Below are 26,197 nucleotides of genomic sequence, written 5' to 3'. Positions count from 1 at the left end.
TGTTAGCTCTCCAAACCCCCTACTACTGGCATTTTTTTAATGCATCGTATAGGCATGATCAATTATTAACTACATTTTCAGCCTCCCTCCACTCTCTGAAGAATGGTTGCTGGGGCTGAAAACTCCAACCTCCTGATCATGGCTTGGTCTTTCTGGTGACCAGCCCCAACCAGGAGCCCACCCTGCATTGCCTCAGGAGAACAAAAGATGCTCCTATGCTCTTATCACTTAGGAAATTTCAACGGTTTTAGGAGTTCTTTGCCAGGAATCGGCACCAGAGACCACTATATGTATTTTATATTATCTCACAGTTGCATTCCTAGAAAATTAAATGTAAATTAAGAGCGTAGGACATGCTTTGTGTCTATATGTTAACAAAGTTAAGTTCTAGGCTCAGATAATGAAAAAATTTTCATTCGCCTCAATGTTTAGCAGGACATTCATTGTGGGACTTTTCCTTGTGTGGCATCATGTCTTGCATGCAGAACATCTGATATCCCTAGCTTCAGCCTTCTAATGCCAGTGGTTTTCCTCATTGTTCTGAACACGAAGCTCCCCACAAATATTTAATCCTCAGTCTAAGGGGTGGTGTTTTCCTTTTAAAAACTAGTAGCGAAGAAAAACATACCCAATAACCCGTATAGTACTTGTCAATTAATAACAGTGTAACTATAAATTGTTAAAATTGTGTAAATACACTCTTGGGGCAGCCCAAGGACCGCCGGCACCCCCAACGACGCAGAGCTTCACAGCCCCGAAACAGGAACCGGTGATTCGAGATGTAGAGGCCAATTCAGGGCCACAACAAGATACACACCGCTCAGCCCACGATTTCATTTTCCTTGCTAATGTTTATTAAATCGTGATCTTGATCACAAAGCCTAGAGCTCACGCCACTCTCCCTAAACTCCCCCGGCGTCTGCTATTAGTCGGCTTGCATTCCCCCGCCCCGCCCCGCGGGCCGACTAGGCCCCGCCCCGCCCTGCGCGTCACCGGAAGTGAGGCAGAGGAAATAGTAAAACCCGCTGGGAGGGAGGCGGCGGAGCTTTGTAGGCTGGCTGGGGGCATGGCAGACGAAGAGGAAGACCCTACTGTGAGTGACCACCACCGTTCCAACCCACTCTTTTCTTCACTCCCTGGGGGACAGAAGCGGAGCCTGAGTTCAGAATCACTCGAGATTTTCCTTAGCGAATTCACTCGAGAGAGTTCGGGGACTTCACGCCGTGCTAGCCTTTCCCTTCGGATTCATCTCTTAGTACGTGGGGCAGGACGTTAAGAAGAGTAGAGAGGTGGCTCGTTGTTCTTTGCTTTAGGGTCTGTATTTGCTAGACACTCCGTGAATCGCCTGGACAGTCATCAGAGGACAAAGCTAGTATTTGTTAGCTCTCATTAGCAACGAACACTGCCGCTGGTAACAAAACTACATGCTCACTGTAAAGTTGGAGGAAAATAATGGACCGAAAGTTAGGGAATCTGGATTCCAAAATTTCTGTTTCTGTGAGCAAGTTCCTTGACTTTAAGCCTGGTTTTTGTCATAAAACGGGGTTAAGGCTTATTTGAGGAAAGTTTCTAGCTCTGTATAAGCAGTGCTTAGTAAATACTACTTTTGCTTACTTTGACTCAATACCAACTCCTTTGTTTTAAATACCAACTCTTAATAGTAAAACTGTAGTAATAGGCTACCTCGTTGGTTAATAAATAAATAAATAAAGTTTGGTCATTGGAACTCTTCCAGGAGAGGCAGTAGGATTATTTGTTAGGGACATTGTAGAAGCCATTCCTGCATGAGTGGGAAGTCGGACTGGATAGTCTTTCAAGCTCCCCAAATGCTCAGATTTCATTTTTTTTAGGCTTTCTGGCATGATATCAGTGTTGAAAAATGGAAAAAAATTAATGTTAATTATTTAAAAATCAAATGCAGTGCTTGACATTTCTGTATATACGTTCTAACTTATAGTTTGAGGAAGAAAGTGAAGAAATTGGAGGAGGTGCAGAAGGCGGACAGGGTAAAAGGAAGAGACTTTTTTCTAAAGAATGTAAGTAATATTTGACAACGATTTCATTACAGACAATAAAAACTTTCGGATTTGTCTGTTCAAAGTAGATTAATGTTCTGGATGTGTTTCTCTGTGGGGACAGTATTCTCCGATTTGCTTATAAAATTCTCTTTAACTTCTGAATCATAGATACTAGTGATCCTAACCCCAAGTTATAAATGTGTAGGTGGGTGGGTGGGTGTATACACTTTCTTTTTTCCTTTTCCTTTTTTTTTTTTTTTTAATGAAGAAATGTGATCAGTGTTTCAATTCAGGGCCTTAGAATATTACCTCCATTACTTTTTTTGTCCGTTACTATTCAGCAGAACTCCTTTGACTATAAGTCAAAGGTTTTAATGGATCCTGGGACAGGTGCCAAGGGTAAGGAATTAAGTTGGGGCTTTGGACTAAGGCATTGGACAAGACAGAAAGGTGATGAACAGTGTAATACATGACAGTGGAATAGAGATTATAATGTATTTGTTCTGTAGTGCATTCCCTCAGTAGACATGTTTGACTCTTTTTGGCAGCAGCAAGAGGGAGCGCTGCTGTTCCTAGTAATGGTTAAAGTCACCCCCTGAAAGGCACTGTGACAACGTGCTCTCCATCCTGTGTCCTTTACACATAGTAGTGGCTGAGTATTGACAGATGAGACAACACGTGAATATATGGTTTATTTATGCTGGGTCAGACAAGTGGTTCCCAAATGCTCTTGAATCTGCAGTTAGTAGGTTATATTTTTATTTTTTTAACAACTCAGATTCTCCATATGTCAATTTCTCATCTAAAGCTGACCACTCTTTAATCCATCTTTGATACTGTTTACTACATTTGTATGTGTTTTTACTTCTTACATCAGCCTAAGAAGGAGATTCCCACACCAGAGCATCCCAGAGTGATGTTTGCATTGTCAGTTCTTAGTAGAAACCTTTGTTCTACTTGGATTGCTTTATTTTTGTGATGATAAGAATTCAGAATTTTCACAACCTTCTCCTTGTCTTACCTAAATCTTGATAGACCTTACTGGCCAAAATCTGTTCTCCTAAACCTTCTTTTTAAAAAATTTCTTGCTACTATAACACAAAGTTTCAAAGCATTCATTGGCATTTTTTTGGTGTCTTTACAAACCCTTTAACCAAATGCAGTTTACATACATACTAGTGAATTACACCCACCAAAATGGTAATGGTAAAGTATCTTCCTTAAATATTTAAGGCAGAATAGCAAGCTTACAATGAAGAATCCTGGCAGACAAGTGATGTCTAAAGTATAACCCAAATGATTAAAGTCAGTATCACCAGTAATATGTATTAATATCATGTACCTTTGATCTGATGCATTAAGAGGGCTCATCACCTCTATGGTACCCTCTCTGGTAATGCATAACCACAGTCAAATCATGAGAAAACACCAGACAAATCCATATTGGAGAACATTCTGCCAGATCACTAACCAGTATCCTTCCAGAGTGTCAAGGTCATGAAAAATGAGAAAAGTCTGAGGAACTGTCACTGCTTAGTAGAAAGTAAGGAGGCATGATAGCTAAATAGTATGGGATCCTGACAAAGAAAAAGGACATTAGTTGAGAAACTGGTACGTACAATCTGAGTAACTTCTGTACTTGTATCAGTGTTAATTTCTTAGTTTTGATAAATATCTGTGGCTCTGTAAGATATTAACATCAGGGTATGGTGGATATAGGGTAGTTGGGAACTCTGTACTATTTTTGCAACTCTTGTTAAGTCTGAAATTACCTCAAAAAAGAAAAGGCAAAAAAGTTGTCAGAACCCGAGAGGGAGAAAAAATGTTGGCTCTTCTGTTTGCTTAGTACTCCTGTATCTGGACCTATAGGCTCTTGCCAGTTTAAATCACAGGGATATCTCTGTCCCAGCCTGATTTCCAAATCACCCCTTTCTTTTCCTCCCTAGGCTGGTGTACCTAATACTCCTTTCAGTTTGACCAGCTTTTGCTTCTCTTAAATAAGAATTACTCTTAATGTACTCATTTTTTCCTTTAGAAGTATTCTAGGGTTTTGTTGTTGTTGTTTTACTATACTTAAATTGTACTAGTCTTAAATGAACAGCTTGATGAATTTTATGTATTTATCTATACTTATAACCACCACTCAGATCAAGATATAAAATATTTCCAACCTATGATCGGTTTTTTGTTGTTGGTATTGTTATTGTTGTTGTTTTAACATTTATATACCCCTTTCAGAATCTGGTTAAGAGTGGATTATTCTTTGCAGAACAATCCACACACACAAACAATATATAAAATTTTTGCATATAATTTCAGCAGGGTTCAAGGATTTCTCAAAGCCTGTCCATGGACTAACTGGGGATTAATAGACTATAAGATGATAATCCATCTGGATCCCATCTGGCTTAAGCCCAAAAAGTATAATACTTTTTTTTTTTTTTAAGATTTTATTTATTTATTTGACAGACAGAGAGAGAGAGATCACAAGTAGGCAGAGAGGCAGGCAGAAAGGGAGAGGGAAGCAGGCTCCCTGCTGAGCAGAGAGCCTGACTCGGGGCTCGATCCCAGGAACCTGAGATCATGACCTGAGCCGAAGGCAGAGGCTTTAACCCACTGAGCCACCCAGGCGCTCAAAAGTATAATAGTTTGAGGGTAGGACTATAGACTCTGGAGCCAGATCAGCTGTGTTCAGACATCTGTGTCACCTTGGGTAAATCACTTAGCTCAGTGCCTCAGTTTTCTCATCTAAATGGAATAGGGGTAATAGTATTTACTGGAAAGGGTTGTTGTGAGGATTAAATGAAGTGGGGTTTTTTTATTACTCTGTATTGAATTTTTTTCTTTTGCATTTTCTGTGGTTCTTTCAGATGTTAGCTGTGCGTTGATCTGGAGAATGAAATATGAAATATCAAGATTCTACATAGTTTGCTTTCTCCATTTGATTCCCCTTTTCTTCATATAAGAAGAAATTGGAGCACTATCTCTCATGTCCTTTTCCCTATGTTGGTATCAGAAAGATTTTGCCTTCTCTTTTCCAGTGCCCCCACTGCCCTCCCCTCACCCTATACCATATATGCACAGAACACTCCCAGTGAGGACTAAGCCATTGGTACTCATCCTTTCACTGCCATGGAGTTTCCTAATTCAAGTTATTCCAGGGTTGTTGGCGAATAGATAATAGAGGTTAGGGAAAGAATATTGATGTCAGGGTTTTGTAGCTGGGAGGGAACAGGAGTTCCTACTAGGAAAGGACAGGTAGGAATAATTGGTTAGGAGATCGTGGTCAAAATCCCTTACATCTAAGTCCATACTTGCAGACACGATGTAAATATGTTCATACAGGTATCTTCTCTATCTTGGTCCATTTATAATTTGAGAAAAGTATTGGTAAATTGTTAAATTTGTTCAAGTAAACAAAAATGATTGTTCTTTTACAGTGCGATGTATGATGTATGGGTTTGGGGATGACCAGAATCCTTATACTGAGTCAGTGGATATACTTGAAGACCTTGTCATAGAGTTCATCACTGAAATGGTAAGATTTTTTTGTAATTGGTCTTAGTTAACTGAGTAATAGATCTGAAATTCTAACTTTGAGTTAAGACTAGAACTATGCCATCCTTTTGAAAAAATCTTACCCATTTGAGGGCCTTTTTGTGGAAGTTACCAATTACTATTTATCATTAAAGATACATAGAAGGGGCGCCTGGGTGGCTCAGTGGGTTAAAGCCTCTGCCTTCGGCTCCGGTCATGATCCCAGGGTCCTGGGATCGAGCCCCTCATCGGGCTCTCTGCTCGGCAGGGAGCCTGCTTCCCTTCCTCTCTCTCTGCCTGCCTCTCTGCCTACTTGTGATCTCTGTCTGTCAAATAAATAAATAAAATCTTAAAAAAAAAAAAAAAAGATACCTAGATATGTTAAGATATACATGTGTACATATGTACACATACAATATTCTACCCTCTCCTGAATTTTATTTGTAAGAACATAATTATAAGATCCTTGAATAAAATTTAAAAATAATAACCATAATGCAATCATCTAACGTAAGTTTTCTCCTTCCACTATTTATTTAAATGTATATAGTGCTGGGGCGCCTGGGTGGCTCAGTCAGTTAAGCCTCTGCCTTCAACAAACCATAAGAGACTCTTAATCTCAGGAAAGAAACTGAGAGTTGCTGGGGGACAGGGGGAAGGATAGGGTGGCTGGGTTATGGACATTGGAGAGGGTATGTGCTATGGCGAGTGCTGTAAATTATGTAAGACTGGTGACTCACAGACCTGGACCCCTGAAGCAAATAATACATTATATGTTAATAGAAAATTTTTTTAAAAAGCCTCTGCTTCAGCTCAGGTCACGATCTCAGGATCCTGGAAGTTCTACATTGGGGTCCCTGCTTAGCAGGGAGTCTGCTTCTCTGTCTCTCCTCTCATGCTCTCTCTCAAATAAGTAAATAAAGTCTTTAGAAAAAAGTATGCAATGCTTACATAGTGGTAATCATGGTAAACATTTCTTACTTAAAATTTTACAGTACATACTTTCTATATATATATATATATTTTTTTTTAAAGATTTTATTTATTTATTTGACAGACAAAGATCACAAGCAGGCAGAGAGAGAGAGAGAGAGAGAGAGAGAGGAGGAGGCAGGCTTCCCACTGAGCAGAGAGCCCGATGTGGGGCTCGATCCCAGGACCCTGGGATCATGACCCGAGCCGAAGGCAGAGGCTTTTAACCCACTGAGCCACCCAGGCGCCCCACTTTCTATATTCTAATCACAGTTATTTTAGTAGTTAAATGAAGTTCAGTTACTTATGGATTATTAAGTGAATACTTTTGAATGACCTTATTCATGAAATTGCCTCCCGTCTCCTTAGATATATTCACAGGGATGGAAATACTGAGTTTGGTTGTGTTCCTTTGAATTTTTACCGTATTATGGATTATTTCCTTCGTACAGAATAATAGAAGTAAAATTCCTGTGTCACAGTATGCATTTTTAAACATTCTTTTCCATTTATAAAAATAATATTTATTAAATTTAGGAAGTATAAAAAAGTTCAGGAAAGGGGCACCTGGGTGGGTCAGTCAGTTGGGCATCTGCCTTCTGCCCAGGTTGTTATCTCAGGGTCCTGGGATTGAACCCCACATCAGGCTCTCAGTTCATCGGGGAGTCTGCTACTCCCTCTCACTCTCCCTCTATGTGCTCTCTCTCTCTCTCTCAAATAAATGAATAAAATCTTTAAAAAAAACATGCAGGAAAGAAAATAGAAATCTGTAATCGTTCCACCTAGAGACAACTAATGCTGAGATTTTGGTGAGTATTTTCTTGTTTTTTTTTGCACATTTTTTATTTTAAGATTTTTTATTTATTTATTTGACAGAGATCGTAAGTAGGCAGAGAGGCAGGCAGGGGTCGGGGGGAAGCAGGCTCCATGCTGAGCAGAGAGCCCGATGTGGGGCTCGATCCCAGGACCCTGGGATCATGACCTAGCCGAAGGCAGAGGCTTTAACCCACTGAGCCACCCAGGCGCCCCTGCACATATTTTTAAACTTCATTAAATTGAAATCATACAGTATATTTTGTCATAGAGCCTGCTTTTTCACTTAAGTAGAACTCTGTCCCCCATGTCTTTCCATAACACTCTATAATTTTAATGGCTTCATAATATTAATTGATTGGATGTGCCCAAATTTATTTAATGCCTTACTAAATACTTAGATTCCTCTTTTTTAGTCATTAGAAATAATACTATAATGAACCTTTGTTTTTTAAAGTATTTATTTGAGAGAGAGAGAACAGGAGAGAAAATGAACAGGGGGAGGGTCAGAGGGAGAAGCAGATTCCCTGCTGAGCAGGGAGCCGGACCTGGGGCTCGATCCTGGGACTCCAGGATCATGACCTGAGCCAAAGGCAGATGCTTAACTGACTGAGCCACCCAGGCGCCCCAGACTTTTGTTTTTGTACAGGATGAATATATGATAGATGAGACTTTCGTGAAGAAAACCTACCACTATTTCTCAACTACTGAGACAATGAAGTGTGCGGTTACAAAGAAATAATAGAATTATTTTATAAAAATGAAGACAAAAGCTACATAGATCAAAAAAGAAACCTCAGTAGATTTGATAGTTTTAATGTCTTTAGTATTAAAAAATGTCTATGAACCATTAAGAGAAACATTCCTATAACACAGTAGCAAGTGGACAAAGGACCCGAATAGAAAGACAATTCACAAAAGAATAGCTATAATAATTAGAAGAGAAAATCTTCAAATTCACCGGTATTAAATAAATGCAAATTAAGAGTAAAATATTAGATTTGTTTAATTTAATTTAATTTATTTCTTTGTAATAGACTCACAAGGCAATGTCAATTGGAAGACAAGGTCGGGTACAAGTTGAAGATATCGTCTTCTTGATTCGGAAGGACCCAAGGAAGTTTGCTAGGGTTAAAGACTTGCTTACTATGAATGAAGAATTGAAACGAGCTAGAAAAGCATTTGATGAAGCAAACTATGGATCTTGACACCTGTACTTTCTGAAGCTTCATTATCTTCTGGGGAAACTATATATAATAACTGTATATTTTCCACAGTGAGGTTCCAGTTTCTAGCCATGTATATATGCAAGATGGAGAAACACAGATTTTTTCAGCTTTTATTTTCATGTCTTCGTTTTTAGAGTGATATTTGAGCCTTGAATTTTCTGCCCTTATATGACTGTACTTGAATTACTTACTGGGTTTTTAATGGCCACATGTAAGTTGAAGTACCTTGCAAACCAGGCGATTCCTTCTGACTGACTGTTTAAATGATGAAGTAGTATTTATGTATTGGGTGTATTGTTGCCATTGTAGGCTAAACCATAGCTGTTTAATATATGAAATCTATAGGGCCCCTTTGACTATGATTGCTAAGACATGTTTCATGTATTCTAAAGTTTTTAGACTACAATGATCTAATTATTAAAAGATAGTGAACTGGTTTGCTTTTTTTTTTTTTTTCTTTTAAGGAGAGATGATACAGGAAAATAATAGTCTTTTGTAGGAATGTTTATCTAAAATATTTGTTTTTTAGTATTCTTTACATTACAAGAAGGGTTTTTTTTTATTTTTTAAACTAAAAGTTTCATGTGAATTCTTCCGTATTGGAAGGCTTTTGATTTAAAACCTTTTGGGCTTATAATGTACTAGTTGTTAAATTTTAAGGGAACTCATTTTCCCAGGTCACATTAAAGCTTCTAAAAATAAATGCTTTCAGTAGTAGGAATGGTATTGCTTAAAAAGCTGATGGCAGGATAAGCACTTGGGATAGTGTTTTATTAACCGATTTGTTAGTACTTGTTGTTTGTGGAAACGTGTACTCGACTAAACCATATATGGCTATGGAAACCACTTTTGTATTTCAGGATATACAGGTTTTGTGTGTGTTTAGCTTATTGTATTAAATTATTACACTTAGTTTAAAATAAAGATTAAAACTGCATTTAAAGGGATTACTGAATATTACTCTTTGTGGAACAGTGTTTGTGTGGTGCTTATAAACATCTGTAAGTCAGCATGTAGGAGAATTTCACTTTCTTAATCTGTTGATACAAGGAATAAAGTGGAAAATTAGATTAATAATTGAATTTGACTATGTGATTTATCAGCTTTTTCTCCCCATTACTAGTAATATGGTTCTGACTGCTTAATCTCACTAAAGACTTTTTTTTTCTATATAATCCCCCTGAATTGATACTGAGATTCAAGATAGCTGGGCTGATTTTTTTGTTACTTAAAAAAATAAAAACCAAGGCACCTGGCTGGCTCAGTTGGTAGAGCCTGTGACTCTCGGTCTGAGGGTCATGAGTTCAAAGCCCTGTATTGGACATGGAACCTACTTAAAAAAAAAAAAAAGGCAAAACCAATTGAAAAGCTACTCTGCTCCAGTCTAAGCTGAAATCAAGAATGCAAGTGGAATAGTAACATCTCAATATTGCTATTTTTTGCTAATCAGGGTGTACTTCACCTTGAAGAAAGAACTGGTAATAATTGGCACTAGGGGAGCTATCTTGGTACCCCTCTTAGCTAGGGCTGCTGTAACAAAATATCAGACTGGGCAGCTGAAACAACAGAATTCACTCCCTCAGGCTCCGGAGGCCAGAAGTCTGAGATGAGGGTGCCAGCATGGTTGGAGTCTGATGAGGGAGGACTCTTCTGGGCTGCAGATAGCTGCCTTCCCTCTGTCTACTTGTCTGAGGGAGCGCTGTTGTTTCTTCCTCTTTTTATAGGGGCGCCAGAGTTCCACCCTAACAACTTCATTTAACCTTAATATAGCCTCCTTAAAAGCCCTGTCTCCAATATAGTCAGATGGGAACGAGGGTTGGGTTAGGGCTGCAACATGACAAATTTCAGGGGATTACAATTCAGTCTGAAGCAGTGCCATTAATCTTACTATTTTGCTAGTGACCCTGACACTAAGTTTTTTAACGGGACCTTGTAGGTTGCAAGCCATAGAACTTGACTCAAAAACAACCTAAGCAGAAGAGAGGAATTTATTGGATTATCCAACTGAAACAAGGGAAAGTAGGCATGGAGTTGATTCCCTACGGTTGACTGGATGTAAGAACTTGAGAATCAAGACTGTTCATCTTTATCCTAATTTTGGTTTTATTCTCTCAGGAACCTCAGTGTGCCAAGGCAACATGATAGCAGTTCTAGGGTTCCCATCCATATAACTGATTGAAGGAGCTACTTCACTTACCAATACAGAAGATCCCCAGGAGTGAGGGAGGAGGTAAGAGCTGGGTACTATTAGTGAGAAAGGGAAAGAGAGGCTGGGCAACAAAAATAACAGATGTGGCACTGTCTTGATTCATGAGCTTACTTATTTGAATTCTAATAGTGAGGTAACATGGCTCCCTTCTAATGTCTAGAGCTACACGGTGTAATATGGTAGCCACTAGCCACATGGGACTATTTAAATTCACTTCATTCAAATGAAATGAAATGAAACCTTCAATTCTTCAGTTGTACTGGCTGTATTTCAGGTGCTCATCAGCCCCATGGCTAGGGGCTAAGGCATTGAACAATGCAGACGCAGAACCTTTTTTTCATCATCACAGAAAACTATTTGGGACAGTGCTGTTCTGTAGTGTTCAGGTGCTTTTTCTTAATTCAATTTGCTTTAAAAAACTTATTATGAAAAACCTGAAGTATACACAGTAATAGAATAGTATCATGAGCCCCCATCTTCAGCAATTAACTAACCTTTGCCAATTTTAATGTCTTATATATTCCCCCACCTTTGGGGGGGAAAGGGGCAGCATTTTAAGGCAAATCACAGCTTTCATTGTATCATTTCAACTATAAATACTTCACTATGTCGTCTCTAACAAAAAGTTTTAAAAGGTAGTCCAAATACTGCTATTATACCCTAACACAAATTAACATTAATTCCTTAATACTCCATTTAATACCCAATCCTTGTTTAAATCTCCTAATTTGTCTCAAAATATCTTTCAGAGTTTGTATATCTGTTTTCTGTTGTTTCTGTAACAGATTAAATTTAGTGACTTAAAACAACAAAGTCATTATCTTACCAGTTCTTTAGGTCAGAAGTCTGATAGGGGCCTCACTGGTGCTAAAATCAAGGTACTACATTCCTTTCTGGATATTCTAGGAGAGAACCTGTTTACTTGCATTTTCCAACATTTGGGCGTACATTCTTTCGCTCTTAGTCCCCTTCTGTCTTCCAAGTTAGCAATGCTGCATCTTTCTGATCTTTCTTCCATAATCCTATCTCACTCTGACCCCCGCTGGGTAAGGTTCTCAGCTTCTAAGGACCCAGGTGATCCTTAGAATTCTGGGTTATCCAGATGGGTCCAATATATTGGACCCATCTGGATAACCCAGAATAACCTGACCATTTAAAAACCCTTAACTAATCACACCGGCAAAGTCTCTTACCATGTAAAGTAACATATTCACAGATTCGGAGGATTAAGGTGTTAAGGTCTTTGGGAGGGGCTGTTATTCTGCCTCCCACAGGCTATTTGCAATAAAATCTAAACAAGGTTTCACCCACTGTATTTGGTTACCCATTGGATTGGGTGGGTCTAATTTCTATTAATCTCTAGTAGCTTCTCCTTCCCTACTTGTTTAAGTGAGGCTTTCTCTTTAAAGAATTACACCTTTTTTTTTTTTTTTTAGCTAGCATGTTTATTTGCTTCATGCTGAAACAGAACATCTGATATAACTTATGATTCGCTTGAAATTGGTTTTACTGCATTTAAACTGATTTTCTTAAGTAAAAGCTGTAATAATCTAAGTGTGGAAATTTTTTAATGGGCTCCTTTGGTATATCAGTAGCTCCCTTGGCTTCTCATCGGTGGAAAGAGGTAGTGTCTGGAGAGTTAGCTGACCACTTCCCAAGAGGCCTCAGGGGGCTGCATTGCTTGGGTGAACGTGTAGTCCAGAGTTTGATTTGCACCCTGCAATCTTGGAAACTGATTTCATCAGCAGATGGAGAGCACATCCATCTTTCAGGGTAGACTTAGAAACCAAGCTTATAAGGCCAGCGTATGAAGATGGATACCAATTTATAGATGCGGTAAAACTTTCATGGGTTTGACCAGCAAATTTTTCCCTATCCTGGGAATGTGGGAAATGAAAACATAAATATGAAGGTGAATCAGAATGAGGAGCGTTAGATGAATGCATTGCCTAGAGCATTGGGTAAGAGAAGGATAAGATTTATACAGAAACAGGAAGAATGGCTCCCTAGGCCCTGAAGCCGTGGGCTGGGGTGTGTTTCCTGAGAAGCAATCTTCAAGATTCCTTTGCTGCTAACACTGGAGACTTGACTTGAGTTTTCACTTCCAGTGACAATACCCATCCAAGCATGGTCTGTTGGTGGCTTTGTATATTTCTACTCTAATTCATTCACATGTTGAGCTCAGAGGTAATTCACAGAGCAATTTTATTTCCAGTATCTTCAGGGAAGCTTTATAGTTGCTCCCAAGAGCTGATGACACGGAGCATTGTGCCTGAAAATCAAGAACTTTTTAAGCACTCTGACTGTATCCCAGAACATTAGCAATTCTCTAGGCCTGATTTTCTTAATGACTTAACCACCCAGGCGCCTCTAGGCCCGATTTTCTTAGCGTCCCTATATTTATCTTCTTAACACAGAGACTGGGAAGTAGATAGATAACCAGTGAGCAAGGTGTTAAATGTGTTGTTACAGGCTACTGCTTTTCCTGGGTCCTGGTGAAAGACTCCATGAGCTAGACTGTTACTTCATGGGATAGGATCACAGAAAACATTTTGGTATATCAGCAAGTATTTAGTAAGCACCTGTTTTGTTTGAGGCATAGCACAGATACTATAGGGCTGTCTGGTATCTGGATGAGTAGAATTCTAAAGTTACAGAGGTAAAGTAAGGAGGAAATTTCTTAACTATTACCAGTAGATTGGTAAAAGTCTCAATCTGAACTTTTGTACAAAATCCCAATTCATGTATAATTTGTAGCATTCAGTCTTCTATGCACATCCTCACACAGAAAGCCCGGTAAGCTGCTCTGAACTTGGATGTATTCTTTTTTCTATTCCTTTTTTTTTTTTTAAGATTTTATTTATTTATTTGACAGAGAGATGGAGATTACAAGTAAGCAGAGAGGCAGATGGAGGGAGAGGGAGGAGCAGGCTCCTGGCTGAGCAAGGAGCTAGATGCGGGGCTCAATCCCAGGACCCTGAGACCATGACCTGAGCCGAAGGCAGAGGCTTAACCCACTGAGCCACCCAGGGGCCCCGGGTATATTCTTTTAGAATAGGAAGAATAAATGCTGAAATGTAAATCATTTGTCATTTGCTTTGTAAGGCTATTTTATTTTATTTTTTTAAAGATTTGTTTATTTGAGAGAGAGGGCGCCTGGGTGGCTCAGCTGGTTAAGCGACTGCCTTCGGCTTGGGTCATGATCCCGGAGTCCTGGGATCGAGTTCCACATCAGGATCCCAGCTCCATGGGGAGTCTGCTTCTCCCTCTGACCTCTGGTCTCATGCTCTCTCACTCTGTCTCTGTCTCTCTCAAATAAATAAATAAATAAAATATTTATTTGAGAGAGAGAGTGTGTGAGGGGGCACACAGGAGTGGGGGTGTCAAAAGAAGAGGGAGAGAATCATCAGGTAGACTCCTTTGCTGAGCTCTGATCACAGAGCCTAACTAGGGGCTCTATTTCACAGCCCTGAGATCACAACCTGAAACGAAATCAAGAGTTGGATGCTCAATTGATTGAGTCTACCAGGTGCCCCTGTGTGGCAATTTTAGATAAATAACTGAAAATTTCGTAGGAAAGAGCCTAGTTACTGACCAAACTCTTAAAAAAAAAAAGCTAATACTGTACTTAAATTTTCTGTAATAGGACTTTTTTTTTTGCCTTTTATTTATTTTTTTCAGGTTTTTTTTTTTTAATTTCTTTTCAGTGTAACAGTATTAATTGTTTTTGCACCACACCCAGTGCTCCATGCAATACGTGCCCTCCTTTTTTCCCCCAACCTCCCACCCCCAGCCCCTTCAAGACTCTCAGGTTGTTTTTCAGAGTCCATGGTCTCTCATGGTTCACCTCCCCTTCCAATTTCCCTCAACTTCCTTCTCTCCATCTCCCCATGTCCTCCATGTTATTTGTTATGCTCCACAAATAAGTGAAAGCATATGATAATTGACTCTCTCTGCTTGACTTATTTCACTCAGCATAATCTCTTCCAGTCCCGTCCATGTTGCTACAAAAGTTGGGTATTCATCCTTTCTGATGGAGGCATAATACTCCATAGTGTTTATTTATTTGATAGAGATCACAAGTAGGCAGAGAGAGGGGGAAGCAGGCTCCCTGCTGAGCAGAGAACCCTCGGGGCTCCATCCCAGGACACTGAGACCATGACTTGAGCCAAAGGCAGAGGCTTAACCCACTGAGCCACCCAGGCGCCCCTGAAATAGGACTTTTATAAGTATTTTGGGAGCACCTGACTTGTAAGACGCCTACCTAGACTCATTTTGGTGAATCTCATGTTTTTCTTTGATCTTTCTAGCAAGTTCTACTAAAGAGTTTCAAGATTATTACCAGAAAGTTATTGACCTTATCTTAAAATACCCATCCAAAATTATGATGCTTAATGTGATTTATGTGTTATTAACATTTCTTAACCTATAGCTTCCTTTTTTGGATTGTGAAGTATGTCAATGACTTCATTAAAATGGGGTATTTATTTTTCTTCCAAAACAAAATATTTTTAAGATTTTATTTTTGTTTTCAATATTAACATCCAGGATATTTACTTAATATATATATATAAAAAATCTCTTCTATGTCAAAACAAGAATTTGTTTTTCTCTCCTAGGTTTAGCCATTGACCTATAATTTAAGCTTTTGTTTAGGGGTCTGGATAGGAGTGCTGATAGACTCAGGTATTCTACCTACATAATTCTTGAGCCTATTTGAAAGAGAACTTGCAGTGGTGGTATTTTGTTTGTTCTCCCAGAGCCAGCAGTGCCCCAGCTCTAAAGCACACAGCTCTTTGCTGTGTGTATTTATGTGTATGTGCTCTAATAAGGAGAGTGGAGCTTTTAAAACAAGAACGCATATCCCTACTGAACTTCCCCTGAATGGCTTGAGGCAAGATTTCCTAATTTAGGCTTGTGCTCAGATTCCTTTCCACTATTTGGGGAAAACCCAAAAACTTCTATTTCCCTTTTTAGAAATGAGATTTGAGAGTCTTATTAAAAGGGGTCCACCTTAGCCTATAGGCATTTAAGTCACAAGGCACTATGAATCATTCCCACAAGTTAGAACCTGCATTTTCACATGATGCCTAACCTAGTTCCTGATCCAGAGTAGGCACTGAATAAATATTTGGTGAATGATTGAGGCAGTACCTCAGAATCTAAGGACAGTCTTTCAACTAAGAAAGCCTTGTCCTTTCTGAACAATTCGCTGCTTTGCAGCAACTAGAGTGAAAGACAAGAAGATCTAATCTTAACCAGTGTGGCTGAGTATAGAAGGAAAGGTGATATACCCTAGGCTAACAGCTATTAAGGTTGTGGTGTAAAACTTGATGTTACATTAGGAAGCGAATATACAGTCAATGCATTTATCACTGAACGAGTGATAAGATGTACTAGATGTCTTGTATTTCAGTGCCTAGTTTCTCTCTATCCTGCACCCTTTTCTGGAAATATAATGATTATTCATTTGCTTCTAACAATTCTGATGACTACTTTTTGAAAATTTAGATGCACATAACACTTTGCCACAGGATATGGGGGGGAATAAAGATGAGTAAGACCTCTTATTCCCTCTACCTTGTCAGAATAAGGTCCACTTTTTTCAAGCTAAAATTTCCAGTTGATACACTGAGGTAGAGTTCAAAAAGGAGGGTTTAAGAATCATAATAGTTAAAATCTTGGCTCTCCTACAGAACAGCTGTTTGACCTTGGGCAAATTATTTTCCTTAATCTCTAAAATGGGAATAGTTAATAGGCATTTTAAGGGAGATTGTGAGGCTTAAGTGAGAACATAGGGAGAGCACTTAATCTTATGCTTAATGACTATCCAAACAATCTAGTACCAGATCAGGTTCTTCCTATTGTGTAGTGCTCTGCCCTCAATAGGTGGTCAAATGTTTGTCAGATTGTCCCTGATTAATAACTCTTTGTAGATCTAGTTGAAAATTTAAATAAATAACGCTTGTTTCTTGCAACTGGTATTGTTTGAGACTCAAGATCAAGAAGCCGATTCTCAGATGAACTATACTGGCAAAGACTATACCTGCATTTCCTGGATATATCTGCCCACTTTTTCTATTTAAACATTCTTTACCATTTTTTTCTTTCTTTTTTTTTTTCAAATATCCGGACCCTGGGTAACATTAACTTGTGCTTATATTTATTTGCCTGTCACTTATCACAGAAAGTTCTTAATGAAGACTCTTCCAGGAGTTAATCAGGACTAGGCAAGAGAAATTTTGCATAAACTGTTTTCCCTGAATTTGTAAATATTTTTCTTGGAAACTTTGCCTCACACTACCGCTCCCTGTATCTTGAATTGGATTAAATTCTTCCTGTTCCGAAATGTTTTTGATGTTTATTATTACCACTCTCTTTTACGTCCTTTCCCCCAGTTGGGAGGCCCAGATCACTCTTGGCATTTGGCCTTTATGAGGACGAGGCTGTTAGAGGTTTGTGTCAGTTTATTCCTAGCTCTTCTACATGGTTATACCCACTGAATGCTCAATTCAGCTCGGTGAAGCATCACGTTTATTTGTGGACTACTACTGCACGGGTGGGGTGGGAAAGTGAGATCCTGTTGTCAAGGAGCTTACAACTAAAAAGGGTAGTAAAAAAAAACCCTAGGAACCCGTTAAGTGTTAAGTAACTGGAAAATGCTCGGAGGCATATCAGCATCACAAAAGGAGAAATCAAGAAAGGGGAAGATGAGCTGCTGGAGTTTTCGGGAGGAAGTGGGGCCTGCAGAAGCGGAGAGACACGGGGAGGAGGCCAGATTTACTTCATTAGTCTTTATTAATAAATTGTCGGGGAGGAATGTTGAATCGATTCTAATGCGCAGATGACTTTTCGATTCCGAAGTCCCCTCGGCGCTATTTCGGGACGCAGGGTCACCCGCCAGCGATGGGTTGCGTCCGGGGCGCTGGTTCCTTACCCGATCGCCAGGCAAGCTTTTCCTCAGAGTCCAGTCGGTCCTTAGAGGGCAGGCCGGGAGCCGGTCCATCTAAGCGTGCCCCCACCACTCCTAGCCTGGGCCCGCCCAGCTGACATTCCCTTTGGCTCAGGCACCTGCCTGGCCGCCCCTCGGCGGGGTCCTGAGGCGCCTCGGAGAAGCGCGGTGATTGGCTGCGGCTCGGGGCTGGAGCTCGGCTCGGACGCCGCTTGACAACCGCAGTCTGCGAGGCTGAGCAGAGAGGTACTTGGGCTGGGGCGGATTCGGAGAAGAACCGACTGACCGTCTGATGGATTGACGTGAGGGCGGCAAAAGGGAGGACCGACGCCAAGCACAGACACAGACCTCCGCCCTCGCGCTCCAGTCCCAGCCCAGAGCCGGCCGCCTCGGGGCCGCGTCCGCCGGCCTCTTAGTCGCTTTCTCCCCAGCCACTTCTCTGGACTGGTCCAGGAACCCTCAGGTGAGTGACTCCGGGTGGCGGAGGCGGGGTCGGCCGCGCAGCACCTCGAGTTGCCATGGTCACCGGTCGCCACCTGTCACCACCTGACGGGGTTCCGACCCAGGCAGCCCTTGGCCCCTACGGCGGCGTTTGCGGCCCGGAGAAGGGTCTCGGGTAGGATTCGGTGGCGCAGGGGACCGGGGTCGTGGGTAAGGGCCCGGGAACTGCCGGCCCCAATTTGGAGGCCGCCGCTCCTGAACCACACCTTCCCCTGTCTGCCAGCCGGGCTCTGGGGCAGAGCGACGCCCCTCGCCCTGGTGCTTGTCGGCCCCCGAGCGAGGAGCGAGCGCAGGGTGGGTGTCCACCTTGCTGCTGCTTAGAGGCGGGAGGGGAGCTGGCTCCGCGGATTCTTCCTTCCTCGGCCCGCTGCGGGGCCCGGACGAGAACTGAGGGGCGCGCTGGCGTCCCTGTCTGGGCACGCCTTGGCCGGGAGGAGGGGAGGAAGCTCCGGGACTGGGAGCCGAGCCTCGGCGTGGGGCAGCTCCGCGGGGCCGGCTTTGGCCTTATCTTACGTCAGTGGTCTGTGGGAGCAGCCTTTGGGGGTCTGGGCGGGGGGCGGGGAGAGGGGTAGCGACTGGGCTTGGAACCCGGCTTTGCTGGGGGGGGGGGGCGTCTGCGTAGAAGACGCGGGAGGCTGTAGAACTCGTAGGGTTCAGCGGGTCGCGTGTATTGGGGAGAAAGAGATTGGGGCTCAAGCTCTGGGGCGAGGCATTGGGCATAAGGGGCGAGAGCAGGAGGAGGCAAGGACAGCACTGACCAGCGTTTGATTGTTTTCTTCTCTAAACCCAGACGTGCAGTCTGTAACCACGCATGGTATCTGAGCGGAGCGTTTTTGGCAACTTGGTTCTCTGCATAATGAAAGGAGAAGTCTTTGTTCCACCCAGATTCATAGGTTGTGATCTAACACTTATTTCCCTCCCTTTGTTGTAGACTTCAAAGAATGCATCAAGAAGTTAATGGCACAGAAATTAACATGTAGGCTTTAAATATGCTACAAATCTTTTTTTTTCCCCCACAGTAAATCCAAGTAGATTTTTTTTTTTTTGTCTCCAGTATTGGCATGAGTTGTATTGAATTTTTACTAGAAAGGAGAAACGCCTAAGAACCCATTTTCCTTTATATGTCATATTCTGGAGGTCTCATTTAGGAGGAGGATGTAATGAACAATTTTAGGTTTTAGGGGGTAGATTGCTTCCACACGGGAAAAAAAATTATTATACAATGAGGGAAAAGACAAGTAATTAAACCACTAACCGTATCTTGTCAGGTAAAATAAAAAAGACAAAACACTCGAACTTCGAGGTCATTAGAAATATGTAATTTTTTTGTGAAGGGATTTTAACATGTTTATCTCTCCCTCCTACTTCCCAATTCTTTTCTTTCTTTCTTTCTTTCTTTTTTTTTTTTAAAGCAAGTATGAGGAATATATCATAAGAGAACAGGGGTGTTATCCTAAGTTCTTTAGTTACATAATTGTGTTCAGTCTCTTTTTCTGTTTGTGAATTTATCAGTTACTGAATGGACAGCATGTGATAAGGTTAATACATACACACACACACACACACACACACACACACAGCAGTTTGAGAAACACTTCAAAATAAGTATGAAGAGATGCAGTTTTCCTTAGTGGATCAGTAAACTGGAAATCAGATTGCCCGAATTTAAGTTTCATTTTGCTATTGATTACAATATACTTTGCTCTTGATTACATTACTACTCATCCTACTGTAGAGTTAATATTTAATCTGTAAAATGGTAATAATACCTACTATTATTTTAGTTTGGAATGGGCTCTTAAGTTGAACAGAATAATCTATTTGAAAGTGTTTTGGAAAAAATTTAAGGGATCTGTTGATTACTTTTTTTTTTTTTTTTAAGATTCTTATTTATTAATTTGACAGAGAAAGCACAAATAGGCAGAATGGCAGGGAGAGGGAGAAGCAGGCTCCTGGCTGAGCAGGGAGCCCAGCTCTGGGCTCAATCCCATGACCTAAGCCAAAGTCAGCTGCTTAACCAACTGAGCTACCCAAGTGCCCCTGCTGATTACCTTTTAATAGAGTAGAGTATTGGCATGATACACTTAGTATTTTGAGGTCCAGAACCTTATTTTTTTTTAAGATTTTTTTATTCATTTGACAGACAGAGATCACAAGCGGGCAGGGAGCCTGATTTTGGGCGGGGTGGGGGGGGGCAATCCCAGGACCCTGGGATTATGACCCCAGCCAAAGGCAGAGGCTTTAACCACTGAGCCACCCAGGTGCCCCTGGCATGGAGCCTTTTTAAGATTCTCTCTCTCCCTCTGCCCCTCCCCCCTTAAAAAAACAAAAAAAAAAAGCAAAATTTTTCTACTTGTGAGAAAATTTTTGGAGTCCTGTATTGTCTATTACTGTGTAATAAATTACCTTTTCCAAAACATAGTGGCTTAAAACAACAAATAGTTTATCTCACTGTTTCTGAGGGTCAGGAACCTGGGGCACAGCCCTACTGAGTACCTCTGATTTAAGGTCTTTCTTAAGGTTGTAGTCAAACTGCAGCAAGGGGCTGTGATCTCGTCTGAAGATACAAATCAGGGATGATCTCCATCCAAATTCAGTGACTTGGGCCTTTGTTCCTGTGGGCTGTTGGACTGAGGGCTTCCATTCTTCCTGGCGGTTGAGTGGTTCTTTGCCACTTGGATCTTTCCATAAGGTTGCTTCATGACACGGCAGCTGGCTTCCCCCAGCGTGAGAGTCTGAGAGAATACATGCCAACACTCAGGACTCACACTGTCATCTCTTTACAGAGCTTGAAAGTGACATCTCAACACTTCTCCTGTGCTTCTGTGTAGAAGTGACTCGCTAAATCCAACCCATATGTAAGGGCCAGTGAGTACAAAAGGTTATAAACACTATTAGGGTCACTGGTGACCATCTTAGAGGCTACCTGCCACAGGTGCCTTGTAGGGGGTATATAAAAATTTTCTGTCATTGGAGGCATTTATGTATTGATTGGCAGACCATCTGTTAGAGGTAAGTATTTGAATATTCTGTACTAAATAGCGTGGACTAATGTACCTTCCGACTCAGTTCTGTGATAAATATATAAAATTAAGAAAGTAGAAAAGTTAAGGATAGAAAACTTTAATAGGTAATTATATAGTATATATTTTGTTGTACTTAATTTAGTAGTTAATGCTTGTATAATTTTGGCATTTTGGGTACATTTTTAAGTTTTTGTGGCTCTTGGTTTAGTACATTTCCTTATATGTTTCTGAATGTTGACCTACTGACTTAAAGCCATTTTTTAAGATAGTTCGATTTTTGAAGTATACACAAATACCTCAAGTTCTGCTTTTTCCCTTTGAAAATAATAGAGTATGTGTGGGAATAAAACATGAAGGACACTTTTAATCTATTTTACAAAGCACACTTTTTACCTTGGTTTTAGGTGTGGTAGAAAACTATGCTGGAGGCCTCATTATATAATAAAAGGTGAAATTGTGTTCTTAGATAAAACGTCCTTTTTATCATAAAACACACAAAAATAAAGAATACTGTATGAAATTATGAGTATTTTACTTTGACCTTAGTTGATATAGCATTAATTTGTGCTTAGAGTTTAGAATTAATTTTTATTACAAATATTAAGATTGTAAACTTTCTACATTTCTTACATCTTTATGGGTTGAAACTCTGCTTAATATACATTTGAATTTTCACTATGAGCTGCTGTGATGATTTAAGGAATAAAAATGTTTTAAAATCCTTGAATTCTTTTTATGATTAACACCTAAAGCTTTTGCCTGGAAGTTAGGAGACTTGGAGTTTAGCTCTGTCTAATGTCAAATAATAATCATATAATCAAGTGATGGCACTGTTGCTCACTAGTAAGTGGGATTCCCATTTTGAATTGTTTTAAGGAATGGACTTGTTTAGGGTCTGTCCATACTTTAGCTGCTAGGTTTCTCTTGAGATCAGTGACACAGTCTATGAGTTTTCTGACTGGAAGCTGTTCAGTCTGAGACAGAGAACACAGCAAAGGTCTGACAGGTCTTAAAGAGATCTGCTGAACCATATTTTAAGCAAGTGAGCTATAAGTTTATTATTTAAGAATAAAAATCATTCTCTAAACATTTTGTTTTTCAATCTAAAATTCTTACTGCCTTAGGGGCGCCTGGGTGGCTCAGTTGGTTAAGCACTCAGCTCTTGATTTTGGCAGGTCCTGATCTCAGGGTTGGTTGTGAGATCAAGCCATGCTGGGCATGGAGCCTGCTTAAGATTTTCCTCCTCCTTCCCCTCTCCATCTGCCCCAACCTGCTTCTTGCCACCCTCTCTCTTGCACATACTATCTTTCTACTAAATAAATAAATAAATAAATAAATAAAGTTCTTATGCCTTAAATCAATGCTAATTTTGCTTTTAGTTGTGGTCTAAAAACTGAATCATGATTAGTAAAGCATTTGTTGAAACACTTAAATTTATTTAGATTTATCTAGATTTCCTCATATTTGGTGTGGTTTTCATGGATACTTTATTTATATTTTTATTTATTTATTTATTAGATTTTATTTACTTGACAGAGAGAGACATAGCAAGAGAGAGAACACAAGCAGAGGAAGTGGGAGAGGGAGAAGCAGGCTTTCTGCTGAGTAGGGAGCCAGATGTGGGGCTCGATCCCAGGACCCTGGGATTAGGACCTGAGCTGAAGGCAGATGCTTAACGACTGAACCACCCAGGCGCCCCTTTTTTTTTTATTTTTTAAAGATTTTATTTCTCAGCACGAGTGCAAGCAGAGGGAGAAGCAGGGTTCCTGCTGAGCATGGAGCCTAGTGCCAGACTCTATCCCAGGACCCTGGGATCATGACTTGAGCCAAAGGCAGACGTTTAACCTACTGAGACACCCAGCCTCCCTTCATGGATACTTTAAAAATTGAAGTCCATTTTAAACTTGAAAGTTAGGGGCGCCTGGGTGGCTCAGTGGGTTAAAGCCTCTGCCTTCGGCTCAGGTCATGGTCCCAGGGTCATGGGATCGAGTCCCGCATCATGCTCTCTGCTCAGTGGGGAGCCTGCTTCCCCCTCTCTCTCTGCCTACCTCTCTGCCTACTTGTGATCTCTGTCTGTCAAATAAATAAATAAAATCTTTAAAAAAAAATAAACTTGAAAGTTAAACTCCAAAGTTCTTAGATCTAATTTTTCTTTTCTTTTCTTTTTTTTTTTTCCTTCTTTCCTTTTGGTTCCCTTCTTATCAGTTTATCAGTTTCAGTACTGCTTATTTTTTGATGGTGGTATTCATTTAGATAATTTTAAACGTAATTTTAAACTTAAGTGGGGCTTACTAAATAAGGGTTAAGTATATTAGACCTGGGCACCTGGGTGGCTCAGTGGGTTAAGCCTCTGCCTTCGGCTCAGGTCATGATCTCAGGGTCCTGGGATCAAGCCCCACATCGGGCTCTCTGCTCAGCAGGGAGCCTGCTTCCCCCTCCCCCTGCCCAAGTATATTAGACATGGAGAGATTTTTTTAAAAATGAAAAGTAATATTTACTTTTATTTTATTTTTTATTTTTATTTATTTATTTGAGAAAGAGAATGAGAGGGGAAAAGTCAGAGGGAGAAGCAGGCTCCCTGCTGAGCAGGTAGCCCGATGCAGGACTTGATACCAGGACTCCAGGATCATGACCTGAGCCAAAGCCAGTCATCCAACCAACTAAGCCACCAGGCACCCTCTACTTTTATTTTAGTTTCTTACACAGTTGAGCTAATACTTTTTGTCTCTCTTGCTAAAGGTACATGTTTAAAAGTCTGATTAGACTATTATTAATGCAGACTTCTGTTTATCTACCCTATTAACATTGTTTAATAGGAAAATAATGAGAAAGATCATAAAACTGGGTCCTCTGTTGGAATAATTTTTCTTTTTTTTTTTTTTTTAATATATATTTTTTTTATTTATTTGACAGAGAGATCACAAGTAGGCAGAGAGGCAGGCAGAGAGAGACAGGAGGAGGAGGCAGGCTCCCTGCTGAGCAGAGAGCCCGATGCGGGACTCGATCCCAGGACCCTGAGATCATGACCTGAGCCAAAGGCAGAGGCTTTAGCCACTGAGCCACCCAGGCGCCCCTGGAATAATTTTTCTTAAAGATTTTATTTATTTATTTGTCAGAGAGAAAGAGAGCACAAGCAGGGAGAGAAGCAGGCAGAGGGAGAAGCAGGCTCCTTCCTGAGTAAGAAGCCTGGGATCATGACCTGAGCCGAAAGCAGAGGCTTAACCCACTGAGCCACCCAGGCATACTTGTTGGAATAATTTTTAAAGATGATTTCAGTACTGGGGCGCCTGGTTGGCTCAGTGGGTTAAGCCTCTGCCTTCGGCTTGGGTCGTGATCTCAGGGTCCTGGGATCAAGTCCCGCATCGGGCTCTCTGCTCGGCAGGGAGCCTGCTTCCTCCTCTCTCTCTCTCTGCCTGCCTCTCTGCCTACTTGTGATCTCTGTCTGTCAAATAAATAAATAAAATCTTAAAAAAAAAGATTATTTCAGTACTATGAAGCTTTTTCATTTTGGCATTTTAGATGACTCTTTCCATTTCATAACTTTCCTTATCTTTGCCTTTCACTTTCTTGGGAATTAGTGTGATATAGCGGAAAGAGCTGCAGAATCCCACAGACTGTTTCCAATCTTGCCCTGAGATTATAACCTTTGGCTACTGTATTTCCTTCATTTCCTTTTCCTACTCTTTTTCCTTTTCTTCCTCTTTCTCTCTCTTTGCCTTTCCTCTTTGTATCTGTATTTCTGTCAGAAATTCTAATTTTCATTGCTACAAAGCTTTGGATATGATTGGGGAGAGGGAGACAATTTCTTGTCTGGCTACCAAGATTAACTATCTATATACATAGATACATATGTATATATATATATACACACATATATATGCTAGATTAACCATGTATAGATTATTAAATAAATAAATAAATAAATTCTGCCTCCTCTTGTTTTGCTATCCTCTTAAATAGGTTAAATAGGTCCCTCTGGTACTTTTTATTTATTTATTTATTACAGATTTTATTTATTTATTTGTCGGAGACAGCACAAGCCAGAGGGAGAGGCAGGCAGAACTTCCCATGCATCCCACCTTCTGGTACTTTTTACGGTGTCAACATGGATACCAGGATGTATGTCCTGATGCACTTTTGAAAGAAGTACTTAGTAGCTTGTGAAATACATGTTGAGTCTTAATGTAAATACCGGGTTAGTTTTTTTTTTTTTAGTTTATTTAATCTCTACACTCAATATAGATGTAGGGCTTGAACTCACAACCCTGAGATCAAGGGTTGCATGCTTTTCTGACTCAGCCAGCCAGGTCCCCCAGATACTGGGTTAATTTCTTAAACTTACAAAGCCAAGGGTCTTCGTCTGTCAAATGGGAATGAAACTGCCTATCTCATAAGATTGTTATAAGGATCACTTAAACAATATGAGTAAAGATCTTAGAATAGTACCCAGTAGTTTTTGCACTGTAAACCTAGCAGTTAATCTTATCTTTGGGATTGTATTCCAGTTGGCAGGTTGATGTAGAAGAGAACCTTTCAGATCTAATCTTGTAATTTTTCAGTTTTCTCTTTTTAAAATTAAAAAAATTGTATTCATACAAGAAATGTGTGTGTAAACATAAAAGTGATACATGAATGTTTGTGAAGCATTCTGGTAATACAAATGATAAAGAGTAAAACAGTCTCCCTTCAGCCCCTTTCTCTTCCCAGTTTTATGCCTTGCACCCAGTACCATTCCTGTCCTCAGAGGTAACCTTTCTTAACAGTTTGATATGTGTCCCACTAGACCTTTCTTTGTTACTTATTTAGACATGGATATCATATCTTCTCTTTAAAAAAATTAAGTGAACCTATTTATATTGATCCATTCAGCAAATATTTATTGATAGTTCTATTGTTCTGTGATGTGCTTTTGCATTGTGAGGATGCATTTGTATTCTATA

The 26,197-nt window shown here is 40.4% G+C and overlaps 2 protein-coding genes across 4 annotated transcripts in view; both read left to right on the top strand.

The window, feature by feature from the left end:
* The first annotated feature begins 1,031 nt into the window (after positions 1 to 1,031).
* Positions 1,032 to 9,646, top strand: LOC111143170 (TATA-box binding protein associated factor 13). The gene is made up of 4 exons (XM_022496683.1): positions 1,032 to 1,093; positions 1,958 to 2,036; positions 5,459 to 5,556; positions 8,378 to 9,646. Exons 1-4 carry the CDS (start codon positions 1,067 to 1,069, stop codon positions 8,546 to 8,548), a joined length of 375 nt encoding a protein of 124 aa, XP_022352391.1. The 5' UTR covers positions 1,032 to 1,066; the 3' UTR covers positions 8,549 to 9,646.
* An 8,262-nt stretch (positions 9,647 to 17,908) lies between these two features.
* The window catches only part of LOC111143236 (WD repeat domain 47), a 62,766-nt gene continuing 54,477 nt past the window's right edge, over positions 17,909 to 26,197 (top strand). For 2 of the 3 annotated variants that reach the window (XM_022496837.1, XM_022496836.1), the window contains exon 1: positions 17,909 to 18,193. The gene's annotated coding sequence lies outside the window, so the exon portion shown is untranslated. The remainder of the gene's footprint in view (positions 18,194 to 26,197) is intronic. The other variant, XM_022496838.1, reaches the window with a different exon arrangement.

Source organism: Enhydra lutris, unplaced genomic scaffold (assembly GCF_002288905.1).
Source record: "Enhydra lutris kenyoni isolate GAN:26980312 unplaced genomic scaffold, ASM228890v2 scaffoldscaffold9, whole genome shotgun sequence".
In the NCBI taxonomy this organism is placed as follows: Eukaryota; Metazoa; Chordata; class Mammalia; order Carnivora; family Mustelidae; genus Enhydra; species Enhydra lutris.
Note: the sequence above shows the minus strand (reverse complement) of the source record. Positions and strands in the feature narration are given on the sequence as shown.

Excerpts from the sequence above, each read along its gene's own strand:
- LOC111143170 (XM_022496683.1), top strand. The coding sequence starts at position 1,067 with ATGGCAGACGAAGAGGAAGACCCTACT. Across the intron at positions 1,094-1,957 it reads ACGAAGAGGAAGACCCTACT|TTTGAGGAAGAAAGTGAAGA; the intron begins GTGAGTGACCAC and ends TCTAACTTATAG. Across the intron at positions 2,037-5,458 it reads GAGACTTTTTTCTAAAGAAT|TGCGATGTATGATGTATGGG; the intron begins GTAAGTAATATT and ends GTTCTTTTACAG.